The sequence below is a fragment of the Glycine max genome, chromosome 16 (genome assembly GCF_000004515.6).
Source record: "Glycine max cultivar Williams 82 chromosome 16, Glycine_max_v4.0, whole genome shotgun sequence".
NCBI classification, from domain to species: Eukaryota; Viridiplantae; Streptophyta; class Magnoliopsida; order Fabales; family Fabaceae; genus Glycine; species Glycine max.
Genome location: NC_038252.2, coordinates 25360254 through 25378013, shown reverse-complemented (window position 1 = coordinate 25378013; position 17760 = coordinate 25360254). Strand labels below are relative to the sequence as shown.

Here is a 17760-nt window from a genome sequence, read left to right as displayed (position 1 = left end):
CAGTTTTTTCAACAAAGACAACACTGTTGAAAAAAACAGTCTTTGGTATGATAAAGAGAACAATTGTTTGAGTGACCTGCAACAATATTTTTACAGCGTTGCAATGAAAGGCAACAACAAAAACCATTGCAGGCAAAGGAAACCATAAAAAATCATAGCAATGAATGATATAAAGAATGGTTTTTTTAATGTTCTACAACAACGGTTTTACACCATACCGCCAAACAACACACCTATAATTGTTTGTTATTATCAATTATAGATGTAGAAAATATTTTTCTTTTGTTTGGGAATAAACGATATGTTTTCTTTTTAAGGCAACAATTTTAATTCTAGATGTATAAAATAATTTTGTAAGATAGTTCGGGAACAATTTTAAGAGAAAAATAGTTTAATTAAGTATAAAAATTATCTTTTTTTGCCTATTAAAAATTATTTTTATCGATGACAATGAACTAAAAAATTATACTTTTGGATACATGAAGTAAATTAAAGAAAAAAAGATAGTATGTCATCACATCATTAACTTGTTCACTAAAACAAAAATTGTAATCATGAACTATGTACAAGTCATAAATAAAGATGACTATTTAGGTGATAAAGTATTTTCTAGAAAATAATATCAATCATCATTCATCATTGTCTAGCTTCTAAAATAATATTGTAATCTTAAAAAACTAAAATTCTACATGTCACTCATGAACCATCTTGATCTAGGTCTTCATCTTCTACTTCCAAGTCTTGATCTTCTTCATCCAATCCATCTTTATCTATCTATAAATTAAATTTAAAAAAATCATAATTAATAAGAAATTTGACTAATTAAAGCAAAAAATTTATAATAGAAAATGAAGAACCCAACTAAAACAATATTTGCAGCCAAGAATCCTCATAATTATTACTATAGCCAATATTAAAAATCATCAAAATATATATAGAAACTTTTCACCAAAGACTTAACTAAAAATCACAAAAAAAAATAATCAAAATCATCAGCCAAATTCTGGTGACTTATCACCAAAAACTTAAGAAAGTAGTGATGTGATAGAAAGGTAACATTGTCTATTTATCATCAAAATATACTATCACAAAATTTGAATTGATCAAAATAATAGAATTATCACAAAATAGAATTTAAAGTAAAGAAGGCTATTAACAACTATCTTACACTCTTTAATTTGCTAGCAAAGATATAAATCAAGGCATCACATATTATTAGTATTATATATGAAGGAAATGAAACTATAAACAAGGCATCACAGTTGTTTTTAAAAGGAAATAATTGCAAAACCAAATTTATTACCTCAATCTAGGCTAAAAGGATTTAGCTTCAATCTTACCTTATTATTAATTGGAGCATGTGTTGATGTTGAAGAGCCCACATGCTCTAGGTACTTGCACTGCCCAAGGCTAAGGGAATTCGAGGGGAGTAAACACTGGAAAGATTTACACCAATGAGTTATGAGTAACCAGATAAGGGAATTTAATACCACACTTTAACTCAAAACCTTAAGACTTAGATTTATAGGTCTTCTCCTCACTTATATGGTGCTCAACTTTTCCACTTCTATTTAATGTGGGACTTCACCTCACACTTGTACTCCAATAATTTCTTAATAGTGTTTTTCCTCTGCTGCTACCATTTCTCTGTTGCATTATATTTTTCTTCTATCTCTTGGATTTTATCATTTAATTCATTCACCTCTTCAGCATATCTTTTTTCAATTTTTGAAATTTCTTTATTTCTTTTGAAGAGAGTAGGCGTTGTAGTTTTTCCATGGCAACGCATTCTTCCTAGTTTTTCTTTGCCAAACATAGTCTCAAAAGCTTTAGAAAAAGACTAGCCAGAATTTTCAATCAACTCTTGAAGTCCCCCCTAGTATATTTAAAAATAAATATTAATTAAAATTTAGATATTTATATGCAAATTGATAAAGTCATATAAGAAAACTTACAATTGCATGGTTTGTTTTTTGTGTCCAAATCCTTTACATTCTTACTTTGTCAAGTTTCAATAAACATTTCAGCTTGAATTGGGGGTTCACTATCCTTCTTACTTGCACGCTATACCAGGGAAATATAGTTACAAGTACAATAATGAAATGATACAATTTAAATATTGACTTACAATATTACAAAAAGGAAATACCAATTGATCCCTTATATGAGCAAAGCTTATAGGCCCCACTCGATGTCTCCATTTCTGTTGAGCTATAGTTGTGGCATTTTTATGATTGATTTCCTAAATTCATCAATAAAGAATTTATTAACAGTGAGTATCAACTAGTGTAATAAACAACAAGTATGTCATACTTGAATGGCTTTAAGTTTCCAATATTCCATCAATTCCTTAATGTGCTTCCAGTATTTCTCAAGGACGATTTTTCAATCGCTCATGTAAGGTTTTATACTTTCTAAAATGCTCCCTTTTAGTCAAGCATTTATATCACCGCCAAGCATCATTTATAATAGCAAACACAACCTTCTGTCCTTTCTCTGGGATAGTTTATTTTTGCTTCAATGAAAGAAAAATATTTAGAAAGATCCAATTCATTTTAAGTATGCTAAGATGCATGTTCAAATGGATAAAGTTAGTACATTGACACAAATCCCATATAGGGTCTTTGTCTAGAGGCTTCCAATTAGTGTAATTGAGTGAACAAAATTCTGAACTTCTTGCTATAGTTCCAAAAAAACTATTGAATTCAAAAAGTGTCTTTTCATCTGGCCCAATAGGTTGCCCTTCTTCATTCAAGGTGATTTCTTTTCTACAAGTTGTAGTGCATTGATAAGTGCCAAATTTAAGTAGTTTTTGGGATTAAATTGTTAGCACTTATCCTTTGATTGTAATAGTTTTCTTCCAAAACTACCCTTAAATCTAGTTGATTCATGCATAATTTTGTAGGTTTTTTATGATTATTTGATGGATCCAGAAACAAAGCTTTAAGGAAGGTTAAAATGGTCATTTTATGAAGGTTTCTGACCATAAATTTACCTAGGCTAGCATCTAGCTCGTCTGGGCTAAAGAGAAAACTTCAGCCATAAGAAAACCATTTGCCCCAAGCGAGCTCCATATTTTCTATATTTCCATTATTTCTGTAAATTCGTTATTTTTACTTTTCTTTTACTTTAAGTTATCTTTAGTTAATCAAACCAAAATCAATGACATTCAATTAAATTTGTACATAACTATTAAACTAATAACATTTATCCGAATGAATTAAGTAAACTCAAGTCCCTATGGAGACGAACTCCTTTATAAATGTGAAACCTACAACGACAATTGGTACGATTGCCAAATGTCCTAACAAGTTTTTGGCGTCGTTGCCGGGAACTCGAGTCATCCACTTAGTTCTTTCAGATTAAAACTTTCAGTTTGATAGGCTAAATTCCTTTGTAAATTTCTTTTGATTTTATATAAATTCCCTCTTTTATTTTTTCATACCTATGTACTTATTTCTTTCATTTTAATCTTGTATAAATTTTCTCTTACTTTTATTTTCACTAACCTTGGTGCTTACGGGTTGTTGTAGTGTGTTCTTTTTTCCATTATGCAAGGCAAATTTCTTATAGATAAATCGTCATTTGATCTAGAAATTACCAAGACTAAAAGGAAGAATAGAAAGAAAAAGAAACAAACAACCACTATAGCATCAGGTAAGGCTTCTTCTTCTGATTATCTTTCAACTGATAAGCCACTTGTAGAAAATAACATGGCTGAAAGAGAAGGAAGTAGACCACCAAGGAGGACTCTAGGTGACTATTCTTATCAACAAGGCCCAAAACATTACAATAGCATAGTAATTCCTCCTTTCAGCAATAAGGTCGTGGAATTAAAATCAGCATTGCTTAGTCTAATTAGCTCACATCCATTTGCTATAATGGATCATGAGGATCCATATACACATTTGTCTACCTTCATGGAACTATGCAGTACTATAAGAGCTTCTGACGAATATGTTGAAGCAATCTACCTCAGAGCTTTTCCATTTTCACTAGTAGGTAAGGCAAAAACATGGCTCTAATCACATCCAAATAAAAGCCTCAACACGTGGGAAGAGGTGGAGGAGAAATTCATAACGAGGTTCTTTCCTCCTTGAAGATTTATCAATGCAAAATCCGCCATCACGACTTTCTCCCAAGGATCTAACGAACCTTTCTGTGAGACATGGGAAAGATTCAAAGCTTTGTTGTGGAGGTGCCCAAACCATAACTTTGATGATGCTTCATAGTTGCATATCTTTTATAGTGGTTTGAAACCTCAAACCAAGATGATCCTTGATGCCTCAACTGGAGGCACTATGATGTCCAAAAGCCCAGAGGAAGCTATTGTAATCATTGACTCCATAGTAGCTAGTGATTATCAAAGTCATCATGATAGAGCTATGACTCAGAGAAAATGTATAATGGAGTTGGACACTCAGAGTGCAATTCTAGCTCAAAACAAACTCTTCGCGCAAAAAATTGAGGCCTTAACAAAGAGGATAGGCCAACTTCCTCAGCAATATCACCGAGGTGGACCACAAAAGACACATCAAGCTTACCAAGTTCAAAAAATTTTGAGATGTCATTGTTGTGGTGGTAACCATCAGAATGGCTACTGTGATGGATAATAAGAAGAGGAGGCCCATTCATAATCTACAAAACCAAGCTAGACCTCAACAAAACTTTCAAGCAAGCTACCATGGCTATAGAGGTGGCTCAAGTTCAAATCAGTCTTATGGCTGGAGACCACACAATTCTGGTCCCGCTAACACTTCTTTTGTAGGTCCTTCTAACAACTCTTATGGGGGTTTATCAAATAGAGGTCCACAACAACAACAAGCTCAGCCAAATAGAATGTCAAAGATGGAAGATATTTTAACACAGTTTATGCAGGTATCCATTGCAAACCAGAAGAACACTAATGCATCTATTAAAAATATAGAAGTTCAAGTTGGACAACTGGCTAAACAACTATTTGAACATTAAAGTGGATCTTTCACATCAACCTCCCAGGTCAACCCAAAGGAACATTGTAATTTAATTACAAGGCGGGGGACTGTGGTTGGTTTGAAGAGGAAAAGTGAAGCCGAGACACTACATAATTGTGACCATGGATCACTTCCTTCGTCATTTCTCTTGTTAGTTTTGTGCTTTGCACAATGATTAGTTAGTTTTTATTAAGGATTTGATGTAATATTTGTACCTTTATGTATCTTTTTTTTATATTATATATGTATTAATTTGTTTTACTTATTGTTGGTAATTTCATTCTACTCTTAATGCTTGATTTTATTTGATCACTAGTGTCATGAAATTGAATTTTAAGTGAGACTGAAAAATAATCTTAGAATTTGAACCGAATAATTTTACTCTTTACGTTACGTTGTTAGGAATATAGCATAACGTTTTGATTGCAAAAAAAGACGAGAATATAATTGTAATGCTGGAATATTTATTGCATATGCGAAGGATCAATATTTAGTAAATATTCTTAAGTTCAAAGTATAAGGAATCGACTTGGGATAACTATGTGTGCATCAATAATGTTAGAAAATGATTTGTACATGTTGATCTTATTAGGATACTAAAGATATGAACAATGAAATTCAATCCTATGTTTTCTTGAATTAATTTAAATCGTTTCCGCAATTTTCGTATTTCCGACGCACTAAATTTTGTATCTTCCATATTTTCATTATTTCTTTAAATTTGTTGTTTTTACTTTTCTTTTACTTTAAATTGTCTTTAGTTAATCAAACCAAAACCAATGATATTCGATTAAATTTGTACATAACTATTAAATTGATAACCTTTATCCAAATGAATTAAGTAAACTCAAGTCTCTGTAAAGACGAACTCTTTTATAAACGTGAAACCAAGAACAACAATTGATACGCTTGCCCAAAGTCCTAACATGCATGAACTTTCAGACATAACATTTTTCCCCGTTTCCTCATTAATGTTGCCCCTAATTAACAATTTTATGAACAAGCAATATACACTTTCAAACTTTTAAAGCTTTAGATAGATAAGCAAAGATATCCAAAGCATCAATAAGTAAAAAAATCAAAATTAATAATTAATAATGATGTTACCTTCAAAATTATTTACATCAGTATCCTCAGTTTCTTCATTATCATAGTTTATACCTCAATTCCTTGCTCCAATCTTGTTGGTCATTCTTATTAATGTACTCATTAAGTGGCATAGCTGGACATTTGAGACAGTCTTTTTCTTCTTAGTAGCAGCTTGTTCCATTGATCCTTCAACTTGATTTTTTGTTGTACACCTAATTAACCACCTTTTAACACTTTTACTCTGACAAAATCCTTTCGTTTGCTCATCTATTTTCTTAAAAGTGTGTTCCTATGCTAATCCCTGATCTTGATTTCCCACAATAGACCTTACTTGCCTCTTAACAAAATTCTGCTCAATAATTTTCTTAGAGGCTTGTTCTTCTTCTAATACTTGATCATGATGAGTCATTCTTAAGTCCTTCTGTATAGGAATTAAAGTAGATTTAATTGGCTAGGCTGCAACACCATTGTTCAAGGATTGCTTCCTTTGTTCTTGCTTTTTGTGTACTATTTGAGTGGACTTTGTTACCTGCATTGCAGCTCCAGATGTCAATGGTTGTTTGCTTTAATCTAACTTCTGAATGCTTCCTTCCATTCTCCAAGTATAAACTTTAGGAAATTTTCCTAACTTTATATTGGGCATGCGACCAAACAAGGAGAAAGCAACACTATGGTCAAGAAAGTTTTCCTTGTTTTGGTCCTTTCAATTTTCTGTCACTTTGAAAGCATACACTGAAGTTGATGCTCAAAATGAGCACAATAATGATCGAACTATCACCAACAAAGAATTTTACAGGAAAGCCAAAAGTTCATAACCAACTGGATTAAATAAGGAAGAAGATGGAGGTGGTGTTATATCAACAAAGTTACACCTAAGACACAAGCCAATGAATCACTGGAATGGGCCTAAAACTCATGTACTGGACTCAACAATCAGGGATTTGGTCAGAAGTCAAACTCTTCATAGAAAAGTCATAGAGAAAAAGAACACAACAACATGTCAAGGAAGTAAGAAGTGAAGGAAAGTATCACCATCGAGTAGCAGAACAACCTAGCTAATGCTTTTGTAGCATCATTGGAATCTTCTAAAGATGAGTTTTTGGGTAATATAATCACAAACTTGGAGTTTGGACCCTATCTTGGCACAGGAGAGTATTTCATAGACATGTTTGTTGGAACACCTCTTAAACATGTTTGGTTGATACTTGACACTGGCAGTGACCTCAGTTGGATGGGTTCAAACACAATAGAACATTTTGCATTAGAAACATGAAAGCTCGGTGATTCTAAGTTTGGATACTTACACCATTCTTAAATTTATGGTAATCAAAGTACATAATTGACTTTATCTATAATTATATTAATTTGAGCTTATTCCCTTTTACACGACAAACTAATGACCATCGCCGCCCTTCTAGACCCAGTGAACTTCACGGCCATAAACCCACACCAATCCTCAATCCCAATTTTAAAAATTAACAAATTAAAATCAAATTAAGGTCTAAGCTAAAAATAAACTAAAGGTAAAAGGAACTAGAGAAGACCTATGATAAGAGAATTCATAGAACCTAATGCCCAGCATTTACAGAGATAGTTATAAGGATAATTACAAATAAAAGATGAAATTACAGAGCATTACCGTTTGGGACACAATAGATGAGAGACAATTGAAAACGTGACGGTAACGGCGTTTCCTTCTCGAGATTCTACGTGCTAGCACGTAGTTAGGGTGAAGGTTCTCGCTAGATTATAAGAACCGAATTACAAATGGAAAACAAAAGTTTGCAGCATTACCGCTTGGGATGAGAGACGAATTGAGAACGTGAGGGCAATGAGTGTCGGGAGCGGCGATTCCTTCTCTATAATCTATGAGACGCTGCATTAGACAAAATGTTGTAGTGAAGGAACTTCAAATGATTCATGAAAACATAAATCATGCAACCTAAATGTGCCCATAAATCAATAGCGAGCGAATAATTAAATAAATCTACCAATGAAGTGTATTGTGTTCATTATATTTACGGAGAGAGTTACAAGAATATTACCATTTGGGACCAATAAAAAATTCAGGGGTTTCGAATGACTTTTGGATTTTAAGAACTAATTACCGCGGGTTTAGGACACACCGAGGTGAGCCAACGAGCACTGAGAGCGCGGTGTTTCCTTCTTTCGTAATTGTGAGTCAACAACGTTCCTTCGCGCGCGCGTGTGTGTGAGGCTTTTTGATTGATAGCAATGAGTATATTGAGTAGGGAGGAAAACCAACAGACATTGGGTACAAAAGAGTCGCGTGGAGAGAAAAAACAAAAAAGTAAACTTAAGCCCGTGCTTTGGATTTTTTTTTTTTTTTTCTAATAGGATGGTTTTCACTTCTGAGTTTATATAAAAACATTTTTATAATTGTTTCTATTAGCTAGGAGCAGCTTTAATTTTTATATTCTGGAGCAACGATTAATAATTGTTGTATAAAAATTTAAAACTAATTAATTGTTGCCTACTAAATTAAGAGAACGGTTTTAAAGATTTTGATATAAAATTATAAAATTTGTTGAACTACGTACGCCAACGACATAAAAAACTGTTCTCTTTTATAATTCAATACAACTGTTTTATTTTTTTCTAGAGCTGGAGTAGGCGTTGCATTAGATCCAAAATGTTGATGTGTCGGTTATAAAATTTTGATTGAAATATACTTTTTTCTACAGTGATTAAAATATTCTTTTATTATTGTTATTAATAACTGTTAATGCATGCTGTAAAAAAACAATTATTAATTAAGCATATTAGTGATGTCTTTTTTGGCTGGAGAAAAGGGCTAGGCCCCCAAACGAAAACTTCTATTGATTATAATTTATATGCATGATTTACCATAAGTATTAGTTTTCCTAGTTAGTATTTAATTAGGATAATGATTTACTGTCCTAAATACAATAACATAAAGTTAATGATTATAATAATCTTAAAAAAATCACTAATAATATGTAAGTAATTCTAAAAATAAAACATATTAAGATCCATGTAATATCCAACAAAATTACCTTAAAAAAAGCTAGTTGAAAATTAAAAAATTAATTCAAAATTAAAGATTATGTTTGGAAAATCTAACTAAAAAAATAACTAATAATTGAAAGTTAGAAGTCATTAGTTGTAAGCTAAAAAATTAACTTATTAAATTATAAATATATATATTTAGTAAAATTAGTTGCTGAAATAGTTTAAAAATATAAAATAACATAAAAATAATAAATTCATAATTTATTTAGAAATAGCAATAAAAAAATTTGATAAATATATTAACAATACAAAATGAAAGAAAATATAAAAAATAAAACAATAGAAGTTACCATTAAAATAAATGCTACTTCAAAGGAATTGGAAGCTTTGTATTTCTAATTTTAATAAACCTGAGAGTTGTTTGATGATATCTCAGGATATTAAATGGTTATCTCCTCTTATTGATAAGTTGAAATTGAACTGTGATGCCTCTATTATCTTGGACTTTCGTGATTGATGATTTTCACTTTTGCCGCTAATATAGGTCTTTTTAGTTTTAATCCTTCTTAGTTGAGAGTGATTGCTGCTCGTGATTTAAGTTTTAAAGCATGGATGTAATTATTGGAGGATGTATTTTTTTAGTGAGACCATGCATTGCGAAAAGCAAATCAAGTGGCAGACAAGATGGCAAACCATGAAATGCCTTTAGATGATAATTGGCATGTTTATGATTTTGTTACAGCTGTTGTTATGGCAGATGTAAGTTCCATTCTTTTTTCTTAAAATGTGTTTGGATGAGAAAATTTAAAATTCTAAAGAATTTAAAATTTTGAGAATTTTAAATGTTAATTTAGATTTCTTCATTTTTAAAATTTTGTGTTTGAATAAAAAATTAGATTTCTTCATTTTTAAAATTTTGTGTTTGGATAAAGAAATTAAATTTCTTCATTTTCAAAATTTTGTGTTTGGATAATGAAATTGAATTTCTTCATTTTTAAAATTTCTTATTTTGATAAAATAATCAAATGCATTCTCTTTTAAAATTTTATATTTTAATAAAACAATTTTTTAATAAAATAATTATTTTTTTCATTAATAAATTCTATGTACTATTTGTCGAGTGTGATATTCCAATAAATATGTACTATTTTAATCTATTTCAATTAAAAATATATATTTTAACTATTTAAATTATTATTTCATTTACGACACACTACACCACTCACAACATAAACAATATTTAGTACCATTTCACCTTAGAATGTTATTTAGAAGTCTATAGATGAAACTTGTTTTTTTGCCGAAGTCATTGGTCAGTAATGCAATTACACAAAAAAAAACTTGGATTAAAATAAAATTTAGTCACAAAATAACTTCCAAAATAATTCTGAATTTTCTAATTGCATTTGCTTCAACACAAGAATTCCTTCACATATTTTCTGCAAAAGAAGACATAATGTTAAGTGTCACTAAACAAATCATATTTGTTAAAACATAATTTGTTATATAAAATGAAAGATATAAATGTAAAACATAAGTATACAACATCAACATACTTGTCATGGTATCAAACGTACTTGTAATTTGACATCAAGGCATAAAAGATAAGATATAATCCTCTTTCTCATCCAATGGAAGAGCTTTTATAATCGCAAACTTAATGAGATTTTCTGTCAACCAATCAATTGCTCTATGTCTAAGTGCACCATTAAAATTAGGTACATTATCTAGCTCACTCACCACTTCATGTATCACCTCTTGAGCTTCTTTTATCTCCATCTTTTTTTTTGTTCTCCATCTTCTTCTTAGTCACTTCAACAAATTCTTTCAATGACTCGGCTACTTCTTTCATTGAGGAAATCATCCCTTCTTTCTCTCCACTCTTACTTGGGCGAATGTTTTTCTTGTGGCAGAACTTGATCCCTCTAAGTCAAAACTCACACTATGAATTGATTCCTCTTCATTTGTTTCTTTGCTCATGATATCATCTGCATCTAATGCATTTTCTGCTCCGAGTCCAGTAGCTCTATCCTTTGCACATAGGTCAACAATATCATCCCAATTAGGAATGACTTTGAATCGAAATCGTTTGGCCTCTTCATGTGACTTGAAAAAAAATAGAAACATGCTAATAACAACACACATAATAACTACTATTGAATAAAATTAAAAGATAATTGGCTACCTTAACATATTCATTCCATGCAATTTCATTTTCAACGGTAATCATGTACTTTGTGCTATCCCAGTCAAATCCACTTTGACTAAGAATGTCACTCACAATTCCATACCATGTTCTCCAAAGCTTAAAACGATTCTTAACATTATCTGCCATGAGGTGAACTCCAAAATGCTTGGACAAAATTTGAGTTGCAGTACTGTATGCTACTGTTTTCCAATTTCCATCACCTTTATTGCCCAAATTTCTTTGATCTCTAAGCACATCAACTAGCACACCATTTCCAAGTTCCATGCGAAGTAACTTCTTGTGTCCTCACTAGACATCTTTCTTTTTCCACTTGACTTGTTCTTCACATTGCTTAATTCCATTTCTCTAGACAAAAAAAAAATAATCTCACATATATAATTACATATATATAAAGGTGAGACATGTCAAATTAGCATTCTACGAAAGTATAAAATTAACTACACATAAAAAGAAAACAAAATCCAAAGTATTATGAAATACAAAAATCCAAAGTATCACACATACATGAGTATATAGTCAATTACACATAAGAAACAAAATCCAAATCAACTAAAAACATCTCCCTAATCAAAGTTTCTTCTTATTTGATAGGTGGCAAACATATTTATTGCTAAAGTATCACGGAATCTTGTCCATTCCTCAGTTGCTTGGATAGTTGTGACTTCATCTCCAATATTATTTGTGACTCTTTCCATTTGTTGATTGATTAACTCATTGTCAACAACACATAAAAGTTCCAAGTCTTGGGCTTCCAAAACTGGATCACTATGTTGTTCATCTCTTATGAAATTATGTAGCATGAAACAAGCATTAATAATTTTTATTTGTGTTTTTATATATAAAAAAAAAAGGAGTTCTTAATATACTCCATCTTTTCTTCAATACCCCAAATGACCTTTCAATAAGATTCCTTGCACTTGCATGATGAAGATTAAATAACTCCTTGTAGTTTTGAGGAGTGTTTCCGATCCACTCATTAAGATGATATCTAGTCCCTCGATAAGGTGCTAAAAATCCAGGGCCATTTGTATACCCCGCATCCACAAGAAAATATTTACCTACAATGGTTAAAAAATATTATATATAGAAATATGCATATTTCTTTTATATGTTAAATAAAGTTTCATCATTTCATGATATTACCATTTGGTATATGGAGACAATTTTGACGATGCAAAGCATCTCGCAATACTTGAGAATCTCCTGCTGACCCTTCCCACCCGGGCAACACATATATAAACCTTAAATCTGGACCACAAACTCCTAAAACATTTGTAGAGATATCACATTTTCTATTACGATATCTAGGTCTATCTTCTGCAGAAACTGTTACTAGAATATGTATCCCATCAAGTGCTCCAATCGAATTCTACAAACATTTCAAAATAAAAAATAAGTCACAATCACTTAAAGTACCTTATAATTACTAACAAATGACAAACTTACCTTAAACCATCTCCATTTGTTTTCCACCGAGCCCTCTAGATTATACTCATGAAACTTCAAATATTCTTTGCTTACTTTCATTATAGCTCGCAGGACATTCTTGAATTGCCTACTAATTGTTTCCATGGATCTACAATAACTAAAGTGCACAACTCTATACTTTAGGTTGTGAGCAAGGATATGCAAAAACATTGCCACAACTTCATCTATAGGAACATTTTTTGTTTTTACCAATTGCCCTTTCTCTTGTAAAATTCTACAAAGCTTAAAAAATGCCTTTTTACTGACCCTTAATTGTTCAATGCAATCAGTTTCTGTTCCCCTGTATAGACGATTGAGGAAACTTTGCCTTTCTAATTCCAAATTTCGGGCAGGTTCCTTAAAAAAGTACTTGTCATGATACCAAGTCAGTGCACCCAAAAGCATAGTGACAACACTAACAATAATGAAAAATACTTGTTCAAGTTCTTCTTCCTCCTCTTCATCTCTTCTATGTTTTCTTGAAGCAGCCGAAGCATCAACTATACTACTTTTCATTTCTTGACTATCCACACTATATAACTAAAAGAAAAGTAATATAATAACAAAGGATGTTATTAACTTTAATAAACTATTCACAAAAGCTCTATGACAAAGAAAGAAAAAAAGAAAAAAACAAATAGTATATATAATGCATAAAATTATGGGTAAAGTTTTCTTTCCCTTACCTATGAGGCACAATAGAATTTGTATTGAAATCCTAGTGCAACAACAAGTTTATTATACATTAAAAAATCCTAGTGCTGACAATTTTATTATACATTAAATTTTTTTTATACTTCTTTTAGTTAATAAAAAATTCTTAGGTAACTAATCATAATTTTGTTTCGAAAATGAATGAGATATCTACCATGTCTCATAGTCCTATGGTTATATTGATTTTTTTTATTATTTGCAATTAGACTTTAATTAAGGTTATAACTGTAGGAAATGCAATTTCTATCGGGAAGTCAAGATTTTTACAATTGTAATTGCAACTACTTTTATCCAAATTTCATGCAAAATCAAGGATTAAAATAAAATTCAATTTCAATCACAACTGTAATTTAAAACCTTGAATTTAATATAATTTTGCTTTCTCATCATCATGAGCTTGTGATTGTTAAAAGTGTCTGACTATAGGGAAATTATTAAGTGGTGAGGGGTCAAGGTATCAACTAGTTTTCATATGACATATAATTAAGTATTGTTAACTTTTTTATAAATTAAAAAATTTTGAATATGTATCACGAAGAAATTGACTAAGACCATAGACACATAATGGTCTAAAACTTCCTAATAATTTTTCCTAGCTATGTAGATCAAAATTTAGGTTGCTTAGAACCTTTAATCAATCATCTTCATATGTCATTTGGACATAAGATTCACATAATATATTTACTCAGTTATTATTTTGTGTAATTGGGTATGCATAGGTGGTGGTCCAACGAAACTATTGTTGTGGTTACAGGTGTGTTGCAACCTACCCTTTTGCGGGCGAGCGAGGCGAGGCTCACGGGTGCGTCTTCCATAGGAGGAAAATGCGCGGAGTCGCCACCAACGTTTATTGAAAGGAAAACGTTAGAAAAACCAAAGGAAACCGGTCATGAAGAATATTCCAGATTCGGGAGTTATCTTTACGTTTGAGGAAGGTATTAGCACCTCTCACGTTTGTCTCAAAGGACAACAGCCTTAGATTAGAATTGTGTGAAATTATGTATCTAAACTTTTATTTCCTTTTTTATTTTTGAGGTCGACAAAAGCGGGGCTCTTGCTCCTACGTACCCTCTATCGAAGAGGAAATCATACCTACGTAGTTCTTTCAAAAGGGGCGAATCAAGTGATTCTTTTTACTTGGAAGGTGGTCATTTAAGGCGTTGGACCTTAAAATGATCCATTTTACTTGATAAGAAAGCTAAGGCATTGTTCCTCTAACCATCTCACGAGGTCGACAAAAGCGGGGCTTTTGCTCCTATGTATCCTCCATCGAAGAGAAAATCAGACCTACGTAGTTCTCGCGAATGCGGTAAAGTTACATCTTGATTTTATGCTTTTGAATGGTCCATGTTAACCGATAAAAGCAAAGAGGACCGTTTAAGGCGTTGGACCCTAAAACGGTTTTTAGCTGATTTTTGTGGAGAAAGCTTGATTTGTGAGTTGATTTTAGCCTTATTTTCACTTTGGTTATTAGTCAATTGATCCAAGGAAACTTCCAAAGAAAAACGTCCGATTGATTTTTTTTTATTATTTTATTCAAAGATATTTTGATTATTTTATTATTATTTTGCTTTTTTTTGGTTTAACTGAGATTACAGCGTGAATGATCGGTTAGATTTTGTTTTAAAAGTGATTAAACGAGATTACAACGCAAATGATCGGTTGAAATTCATTTTATCATTTTTTAGGTGAGAAAACGGCTTAAATAAACGGTTAAAGCACGCTAAAAACGGAAGAAAAGAAACCGAAATTGAACCAAATAAAGATGAAAGCAAAAAAAAAAATGAAATAAAAGTCTCGGATTTGGAAACTTACCCGTTGAAGAACGAAGAACGGATGAAGAACGGTGAAGAATGGAAGAAAACCTTCACGGATTTGCTTACGGAAACATCTTGGAAGTGTTACGTCGGCTTGAATTTTCTTCATGGAAACTATTTTTTTCACCCAAAATAGCTGAAATGCATAGCCAGGGGGATCACGGACCCTTAGAACAACCCCCTTTTGCCTTTTTATAAGAAAAAGGGGGAGGAGGTTGCCGCCCAACTCGCCCAGGCGAGCTGGGTTGCTTCCTCCAGAAAAATCCAACTTTGAAAAACAGACTGGAAGGCCCAAATCAAAAATTCAAAATTGCTATTTGCACCCCCCCCATTTTGATAAGTTCATCCCCTTCTTTCGTAATTTATGGAAAAGTTACGGAAGCCTATAGGACTAGATTTTCTTCTTTTTTCTCTTCCTTCTCACCCATATGAAGTGAAATATGCTTATTTAAGATTATGGGAATTTTACGGAAGTATTACGGGTGTCCCAGAAGCCCATTTTTTAACAAAACGGGGGAGGTGGTTGCCACCTAGCTCGCCCAGGTGAGCTAGGTTGCTTCCACCTTAAGCAAGAAATTGCCCACCCAGATTTGAAAATTACTATTTGCACCCCCCATTTTACTAAACACACCTCCCTTTGCCCCCTTTTTTGCTAATTCTTTTTCCGTAGCGTTACGAAACCTCACGAATTACGTAACGATACTTATTTTCTTTCCATAATGTCACGAAACTTTACAGATTACGCAACCATCCCTTCTTCGGCTTCTGGAATGTTACAGAACTTTACGGATTGCGCAATAATATTTCCTTTCGACTCCCGACATGTCACAAAACTTCACGGATTGCTTAACGATGGGTGTCAAGTTCCTCGAAGCAGTCAAGCAAAGGTTGCATGCCATCAAACAATGGTCCCCAGACGAAATTAGGGTATGACAAGGTGGAAATAGAGGAATTGGGTTTGAGATATGTAGGCAACTTGCTAGTCATGGAGTGACTGTTGTACTGACTTCAAGAGATGAAAGTGTTGGTGTTGAATCAGCTAAGGTTTTGCAAGAAGGTGGCCTCACGGAGGTGGCTTGTCATCAACTTGACATATTGGATCCTTCATCCATCAACCAATTTGCTGACTGGTTGAAAGAAAATTATGGTGGTTTAGACATTCTGGTCAGTTTCTAAAATGTAATTACTTCCTTACAATCTTACTACACTTGAATTAGTGGCCTATCCTATAGTTTTGTCCATTTTTTTTATTACCGCTATGGACTAGCTTATTTTCTCAACATCCACTGCAAAAGTTGACAAGTATTTTTAAGATATTGGTTAAAGAATTTAAAAAAAATATTGAATTTTGATCAAACAAAACAAAGTTCCAAGTCAATTGGCCATTTCTAAAAGCAAAGTTCCAAGTACTTATGCAGAACAAATTCCACAAGAATACCAACTAAAGCTTAAAATGCAACCCTTCAATAGTAAGAGGATAGAGACATAGAGGATTTTGAGAAATTACATAAGACGCAACTTGCCTTTATTGCATATATTGTATAACTTATTAAATACTATTCTATTACCAGCAAGAGCTTTTACAAAGAGTATGGGCAATCTTCTAACACTTTTTCCCAACTAGACTTTGAACCCTCTCTTCCTACACAATAAGCCCTTTACCCTTCTTCCATCAACATTAATTTAACATTAACATGGAATAAAACGAACACCACTTATTACAAATAATAAATATATTCTTAATCATAGATTTAAATAAATAAAAAATTCCCCTAAACTGCTTACTATCTTTCACTATTTCTTCAACTAACAGATCCCATAAGTTGCATCTCTCTCAAAAAACCAGATGATTTATTGCCCCTAAACTACCCAAACACATTCTTGAATCTCATCTTTATACCATAAAAAAAACTAAAAAAACTAACTTCCCTATCATAAACCTACTAATTTCACTAGCTTTCTTTATAACTAAATTGTCGAGACTCGATCACTTCCACTGAATCTCAAGGCCTGGAACCAGCCACCAACAAAACTTACAATTAACAACCACACAATTTATTAAGGACACGCGTCATAACTACAAACATAACTATGCCACGCACCATCAACCTTTAACCTTCTAGAAATCAAAGGATCCAAGAATCCTAGAAACCGGAAGGAAAGTGCCTGCTTATTGGGATAAAAGGGATCTACAAATGCAAATTGGTTGTTGTATAAATTCTTATGAAAAGATTGCAGCAAGTGATTCCAGCATCAATAGTTTCTTACTTTCTTCTATGTCCCTCCCTTTTCTACACCGAGCTAAGCAAATCAATGATTTTTTTTTACAACACCGAAATTCAAAATTTAGGAAGTGAGAAAAGAATAAACTTTCTCATATGAATAGAGAGGAACTCATTTTACAAAAAGAAAAGGGGAAGAAGCTTGAGCATACATGAAAATAAATAAATATGATAGAAGAAAGCTAAGACAGGTTGATGAGGCAGTCGACAACAAT

General features: G+C 32.2%; 2 protein-coding genes and 1 long non-coding RNA gene across 3 annotated transcripts; all 3 read right to left on the bottom strand.

Annotated features, from left to right (window-relative positions):
- Positions 1 to 1636: 1636 nt before the first annotated feature.
- LOC121173685 (uncharacterized) lies at positions 1637 to 4126 on the bottom strand. Its single transcript, XM_041010358.1, is given in 8 exon segments — positions 1637 to 1876; positions 1956 to 1976; positions 1978 to 2064; positions 2150 to 2242; positions 2314 to 2359; positions 2361 to 2564; positions 2607 to 2768; positions 4050 to 4126. Coding segments are annotated over 8 exon segments (930 nt in total).
- Positions 4127 to 6039: 1913 nt separating this feature from the next.
- On the bottom strand, positions 6040 to 8711 carry LOC106796366 (uncharacterized). The gene is made up of 2 exons (XR_001385344.3): positions 8171 to 8711; positions 6040 to 7938 (listed from the first exon to the last, which is right to left on the bottom strand). It is a non-coding gene; the product is annotated as an uncharacterized lncRNA (long non-coding RNA).
- Positions 8712 to 11828: 3117 nt separating this feature from the next.
- On the bottom strand, positions 11829 to 12980 carry LOC106796496 (uncharacterized). The gene is made up of 4 exons (XM_014768815.3): positions 12712 to 12980; positions 12409 to 12634; positions 12279 to 12323; positions 11829 to 11950 (listed from the first exon to the last, which is right to left on the bottom strand). Exons 1-4 carry the CDS (start codon positions 12901 to 12903, stop codon positions 11829 to 11831), a joined length of 585 nt encoding a protein of 194 aa, XP_014624301.2. The 5' UTR covers positions 12904 to 12980.
- Between the last annotated feature and the right edge of the window lie 4780 nt (positions 12981 to 17760).